General features: G+C 36.3%; 3 protein-coding genes across 3 annotated transcripts; 2 read left to right on the top strand and 1 right to left on the bottom strand.

The window, feature by feature from the left end:
- Positions 1-225: 225 nt before the first annotated feature.
- On the top strand, positions 226-3131 carry LOC130507168 (ATP-dependent 6-phosphofructokinase 7-like). Its single transcript, XM_057001883.1, has 10 exons — positions 226-494; positions 670-716; positions 940-979; positions 1079-1279; positions 1381-1593; positions 1676-1874; positions 1981-2246; positions 2332-2377; positions 2466-2620; positions 2716-3131. Exons 1-10 carry the CDS (start codon positions 408-410, stop codon positions 2911-2913), a joined length of 1452 nt encoding a protein of 483 aa, XP_056857863.1. The 5' UTR covers positions 226-407; the 3' UTR covers positions 2914-3131.
- Positions 3132-3311: 180 nt separating this feature from the next.
- On the top strand, positions 3312-5737 carry LOC108847459 (IAA-amino acid hydrolase ILR1-like 2). The gene is given in 6 exon segments (XM_018620702.2): positions 3312-3530; positions 3533-3807; positions 4360-4485; positions 4599-4913; positions 4985-5107; positions 5186-5737. Coding segments are annotated over 6 exon segments (1326 nt in total). The 5' UTR covers positions 3312-3448; the 3' UTR covers positions 5591-5737.
- Positions 5738-5770: 33 nt separating this feature from the next.
- LOC130507167 (40S ribosomal protein S30) lies at positions 5771-6614 on the bottom strand. Its single transcript, XM_057001882.1, has 3 exons — positions 6472-6614; positions 6224-6361; positions 5771-5971 (listed from the first exon to the last, which is right to left on the bottom strand). The coding sequence occupies exons 1-3, from the start codon at positions 6473-6475 to the stop codon at positions 5925-5927; spliced, it is 189 nt and encodes a 62-aa protein (XP_056857862.1). The 5' UTR covers positions 6476-6614; the 3' UTR covers positions 5771-5924.
- Positions 6615-6994: the final 380 nt, after the last annotated feature.

Below are 6994 nucleotides of genomic sequence, written 5' to 3' on the forward strand. Positions count from 1 at the left end.
AAGATGTTAAACGGCACTATTTGAAACGAATGAATAAAATACTATTTTAGTGTTCCAAAAAAAAAAAGAGAGGATAAAATACTATTTTACAAATAGTTAACTTAAATTACTTATTTTACAAGCCCCCAAGTCAACTATGTCCATAGATGGAAAATTTAAACTGTTCTAGAATACTGTGAATAATCTTTTTTTTTTGTTTGAAACTGAACTGTGAATAATCTTTTCCTTTGAAAGTTCTTCTTTTCCTGCATTTTATATATATACACGAGAATCCTGTACCCAACTGCATATAACACACTCATGTTTAAAAGTTTTATTTGAGGCCAACCACCTGTGTGATCAGATTACCCGTCTAAAAAAAGCGAGAAAAGTTCTTCGTCTCTCACACACTCTTACATCTTCTGATTATGTCTAGTCCGAAGATCGTCAACGGTTCTGGTGGTTATATACTACAAGACGTTCCGCATCTCATCGATTATCTTCCTGACCTTCCTGTACGTTGCACTTTGATCTCTGGTTGTTGTTTTATTGATTTGTAAAGTTAAAAAGGAATATTCTCCAATCTTCACAAAGAGATCGTATCTAATATCGTCTCTTAACAATGGATGAGTCTTTTGCTTTGGGCTCTGTAGTTTTGATATGCTTTCACGGTATATATGTTATTTGCAGACTTATCAAAATCCATTAAAAGACAATCCAGCTTACTCAGTGGTTAAGTAAGTATTTTTCACCTATCCAGTAAGTATTTCTTGAATTTCATGGGTTCAGGACCGAAACCACAACATATAATATTAGTTTCGTCCCAATGTTCACTCGAACCGGAGACCCTTTAACACAATGACCATAAATCAAGTCCAGCTGAGCTAATGACCTCCAGTGATTTTCACTGCATAAAGGGTTCATAGTTTTGTGTTTTGATTTTTTTTGTTTGTTTGTCAGGCAATACTTTGTTGATACAGAAGATACTGTACCTGAGAAGGTAAATTCATCAAGCAAAATCCTTCTTTACCCTGCTTGAAAAATGGTATTTAGATGATTTATTATGTCATAATGTTCTATTTTTGTTCTTGTTATTCAGATTATAGTCCACAAAGATGGTCCAAGAGGAATCCATTTCAGACGCGCTGGTCCACGCCAAAAGGTTTACTTCGAGTCAGATGAAGTCCATGCTTGCATTGTTACATGTGGAGGTCTCTGTCCCGGTCTCAATACCGTGATTAGAGAACTCGTGAGCAGCTTATCATACATGTATGGAGTAAAGAGAATCCTTGGAATCGATGTAAGCAAGCTTTGTGAAAAACATAATATTTATGATCTCTTCGTCTACATGAGTTTGAGTTTTTGCAACTAATTGTCCTAATGGATTCTCATATGTAACAGGGTGGATACAAGGGATTCTATGCCAAGAACACGATCCCTTTGAACTCTAAAGTCGTGAACGATATCCATAAACGCGGAGGAACAATCATCGGTACCTCACGAGGTGGACATGATACCACAAAGATTGTTGATAGCATCCAAGATCGAGGAATCAACCAGGTTTACATTATTGGTGGAGACGGAACACAGAGAGGAGCTTCAAAAATATATGAGGTAACAATCATCGGAATATATATTAATTTGTAAGCTTTAACAAATCAACATCAATAGATTTGTGTATAATTAAACCATGTAGGAGATTAGGAGACGTGGACTTAAAGTTGCTGTGGTTGGAATACCGAAGACGATCGATAACGATATACCAGTAATAGATAGATCTTTTGGGTTTGACACTGCTGTGGAGGAAGCTCAACGAGCCATCAACGCAGCTCATGTTGAAGCCGAGAGTAATGAGAATGGTATCGGTTTTGTTAAGCTTATGGGTCGTCATAGTGGTAAAAGAAAATTTTCTCTTCTTGTGTGTATTTGCTTTGAACATTACAGTTAAAGCACCTTTAGAAATGTTATAGTGATTATATACTATTTGATAAATTACTACAGGGTTTATAGCGATGTATGCTACATTAGCAAGCAGAGATGTTGATTGCTGCTTGATTCCGGAGTCACCATTTTACCTTGAAGGAGAAGGTGGACTTTTTGAGTACATAGAGAAACGGCTCAAGGAGCATGGTCACATGGTGATTGTTCTTGCTGAAGGAGCAGGACAAGAAATGATGTCCAAAAGCATGGAGTCTAACACTCTTGAGGACGCGTCTGGTAACAAGCTTCTCAAAGATGTCGGCTTGTGGCTATCACAGAGCATCAAGGTGAACAAAACAAAACAAAAAAAAAAGACTCAAAAACCTTCTCTTATCTCATGACAATGAAAACTCATGAATAGTATTTTTACAGGATCATTTCAAGAAGATCAAGATGGTTATGAACCTCAAATATATTGGTAACAAAGATCATTACCCTTTTTTCTTATTTTTCATTTACTTGTATTTAGGTTTCTTTTAATGGCAGTTCTTGTTTCTGGCTTTTAGATCCTACATACATGATCAGGGCGATTCCAAGCAATGCGGCAGACAATGTTTACTGTACACTTCTTGCTCAGAGCGCGGTTCATGGTGCAATGGCTGGTTACACTGGCTACACCAGTGGTCTTGTCCATGGAAGACAAACTTACATCCCTTTCTACGTAAGTTACTATTAATCAATCTGAGTAATCTTGACAGACACTGTGGTCTGGCTGGATGGCCCTGATATGATTGATCTTTATGTTTTTGTATGCAGAGGATAACAGAGAAACAGAACAAAGTGGTGATTACTGATAGAATGTGGGCAAGGCTGTTGTCTTCTACTAATCAACCAAGTTTCTTGGGCCCTAAGGATATATCCGAGGCCAAGAAAGAGAAGGCGCCTCCTACTGACGGTGAAATATGTAACGGAGTTGTTGATATACCTCCGGTGACTAAAGAGATAACTAAGTGAAAGTTAAAAAAAAAAAAGAAGCTTTGGTTAGAGAACTTTCAGGCATCATATACATATTCAGGGGTTTCTGAAAAATTATGCCGGAAGTGAAATAATTGTAAGAGTTTGTGAAACACATCTTTGTTCTCTTCTTTTATATGTGTTGTTTTGTAACTTTTTCACACTCCACATATCATATGATTGTGATTTATGAATAAATGAAACAATCTTTTCTTTGTTTTGGTCACATGTTAAGATTTTTTTATATCATTTTCTGATTTTGCACCAATATAACTTTACTTTAACGTCGACTAGAGTGAAAAACTCTAAAATCATTGTTCAATGTTAATATACAAATATAATCCCTACAAAAGTCTCCAACCACTGTTTCTTTTTTTCTTTATTGTCGATAGCACAACAACCCAATATTTTAATTAGTCCAATCAATAACAAACATTTTTTATATGTAAATAATATCACGACTTCGTCACAGTCTCGTACTCTCTCATCTTCATCAGTCAATCAACATTCACAAACTTCTCGGCTTGTTTCTCCCATGGCTATCAACAACTTTTTGCTCTTCACTCTGACTTTCCATCTTCTCCTTCTACTCCACGTTTCATCTGAATCTTCACGGATCACCGCGATGCGTCTCGAACGCCCAAGAAGTTCCTCGAGCTCGCCAAGAGTCCGGATGTTTTCGATTTGATGGTGAGAATCAGAAGGAAACTCCACGAGAATCCGGAGCTCGGTTTCGAGGAGTTCGAGACAAGTAAACTCATTAGGTCGGAGCTAGACCTGATGGGAGTCAAGTACAGGTATCCAGTCGCTATCACCGGCGTTGTTGGTTATATCGGCACGGGAGAAGCGCCGTTCGTTGCGCTGAGAGCTGATATGGATGCGTTACCTATGCAGGTGCTGTATTATTTGGTTGTTTTCTTTGTTACTGGATAGTTTTGGATAAGAGAGTTTTGGACCATTTAACTGAAAATTTGGTTTAGATCGGTTTAAGTAGTGAATGAGTCAAATATGAACCAGTTAATTTCCAAAAACAATCTAGATTCTGTTTAGGTTCAAATTCAGATAACTCAAATAAAATATAGGTTAATTTTTGAATTATTTTAGATATTTCTGAATAAGTTTTGTGTAATTCAAATAGTTGGTTTTTAAAAATATTTTGGATATTTTAATTGAATTATTAACTGTGTTTATAAATATAATTTATTTATGTATAAATTGTATATTATATATTCATTTATATTTCGTTTTTGGTTCAAGTTCTGACTCAAATATTTCAGATATGAAAAATATAGAAATCTTTTAGATATTTATAAAATTTCGGTCTAGTTTAATTATTTAGGTCTCTTTTAGTTTGATTTTTTTTTTCAGATGGTAATTATGAACAGTCATAATCATTTCCATAAGTTCACAACTATACTATAAATTCTGATTGGTTATTGACTTCAGGAAGGTGTTGAATGGGAGCACAAGAGCAAAGTTCCTGGTAAAATGCACGCCTGCGGACACGATGGTCACGTCGCTATGCTTCTTGGTGCTGCCAAGATGCTTCAAGAACATCGCCACAATTTGCAGGTTTCATAAACACTTTATATGCTGCTATATCCCTTGGCGTTCATCAGTATCACTAACCTAAGACCATGTATATGCACAATCATTCAATCTAATACTTTTGTTTTTCTCGTTAGGGAACTGTGGTGCTTATCTTCCAGCCAGCTGAAGAAGTTTTCGCCGGAGCAAAGAAGATGATAGAAGAAGGAGCGTTGAAGCATGTCGAAGCCATTTTCGGTGTTCATCTTACCAACCAGGTTCCCTTGGGCAAAACCTCTTCACGTGCAGGTTCCTTGCTAGCGGGATCTGGATTCTTCGAGGCTGTAATAACTGGCAAAGGAGGTCATGCTGCCATCCCACAACACACCATAGACCCGATTATTGCAGCTTCAAGCGTCGTCCTAAGTCTTCAACATGTTGTTTCACGTGAAACTGACCCTTTGGATTCAAAGGTTCCCTTTCTTAGGTTTTCATCTACTTGGTCTTGGCTTTTCTTCTAACACAAGTCATTTTTTTTCTCTAGGTGGTTACAGTTTCTAAGGTTAATGGAGGTAATGCCTTCAATGTCATCCCTGATTCAATCACAATAGGAGGAACTCTCCGAGCCTTTAGCGGTTATTCTAAGCTTCAAGAAAGAGTCAAAGAGGTTAGATGTGATTCAAGATTTGCACATTTGTTAGATTTTACGGTTTAACCAAACCCCGGTTTCATCTTGTGATTCTAGGTTATTACAAACCAAGCAACAGTTAACCGGTGCAATGCATCAGTGAATCTAACACCGGAAGGTAAAGAACCAGTCCCACCAACAGTGAACGATATGAACTTACACAAGCAGTTCAAGAACATGGTCAGAGATTTGCTGGGCGAAGAGTCCTTTGTGGAAGCACCGCCTATAATGGGAGGAGAAGACTTCTCCTACTTTGCAGAAGCAATACCTGGCCATTTCTCTTTCATTGGGATGCAAGATGAGACAAAAAGTTATGCATCTCCTCACTCATCGCTTTATAGAGTTAATGAAGATGCGCTTCCGTACGGTGCTGCAATGCATGCATCGATGGCAGTACAGTACCTCAATGACAAGGCCTCTAAAGAGTCCTACTCATCCAAAGGCTTTCATGACGAACTTTGAAACAACACCGTCTGGTTTTATTACAACTTGTAATCATTGGTTATTAAGTTATTACTGGTTCATAGTGAATTGGATATATTATATATCCAACTATAAAAGACCCTTGCAAGGTTCTTTGTTTTAGAATATAAAGACAATGTTAAACCATTGGTTGGTACGTGTTGGAAGCTGACCATCAGATTCAAACTAAAATCGTGTATTTCATAGATTGGAATCAAAACACATAAAGTTCAAGTACCAAAGCAACATGACTAATACAAACGAAAAGGAAATATTAAAAGGTTACAAAAACTAGCCAAATGAGACGGCTTTCACAGGCATATCTATCAATCTTCTACTTCTCAGAAGAGTTGGGTCCTCTCTTCTTACCGAAACCAACAACTGCAAAAAATCCATTACCCAACATATAAATCAATGTAATAAAACCATTTCAAACAATGAGACATTGTCATCTGCTAAACTAAGAGATACTATTGAATTTTAGAGTAATCTCAATTCAAATTCATTTCAACTAAACGAGTACAAGTGTCACTATAACAAACCTTTTATAATTACAGTAGACTAACAAAGCCTAATAAAATCAGCAAAGTATTTAAATTGCTACTCGTATGGACAAAAGGATGGATAAATTACCGGCGGTAACGAAACGGCGGTTGTGCTGGAGACGCTTGTGAGCACGGCCTCTGGGTTTCTTCTTCTTGTCTTGCTTCGCTACCTTCGGTGTCTGTCCTCTTACTTTACCGGCACGTGCCAAAGATCCGTGTACTTTTCCTGAGATCAATAAATACACATCGTTAAAAGATCCATAGGCAAAAAAAAATATAATTCACAAAATGAAACGATTTGGTTAGCTGTAGCATAAACAACACTAGGGGGGTTACCCATGGCTGATTAGTTTTCTCTGCTGTTTCTTCCGACGGCTGCAATAAGCTGAAACTAGTGCGTGATCTCAGTGTTAGGGTTTTCGAGCTGATCATATATATATTTGTATATACTCGACAACGACATTTCTTGGGCCTTATCGTGAAGAAATATTTATTATGGACCCGTACTAAAAACTACTATTGTGTCTCAGGTATATAGCCCAATAACTTCTTTTTTTGCTTCTTTAATATATTTTCTATTTTCCTTTATATTCTGATAAAAATTACTAATTTTTCTAACTTTTCTTTTATATTCTTATAAAAACTGCTATTGTGTTAATTATAAAACAATAGACTATCTTTATTATATTTTCTATTTTCTACTTTAAAATAAGAAATACTGAAATAGTTGTCAAAAAGAAAAAAAATTCTGAAATAAAGGTCAAATTTAGTTTAATATTCCACTAAATATATAAGAGTATAAAAGAAAATTAGCAATTTATACTTTAGACTGTAAATATAAACGAGTTGAAAAATGTTT

The sequence above is a fragment of the Raphanus sativus genome, unplaced genomic scaffold, assembly GCF_000801105.2.
Source record: "Raphanus sativus cultivar WK10039 unplaced genomic scaffold, ASM80110v3 Scaffold4121, whole genome shotgun sequence".
Lineage (NCBI taxonomy): Eukaryota > Viridiplantae > Streptophyta > Magnoliopsida > Brassicales > Brassicaceae > Raphanus > Raphanus sativus.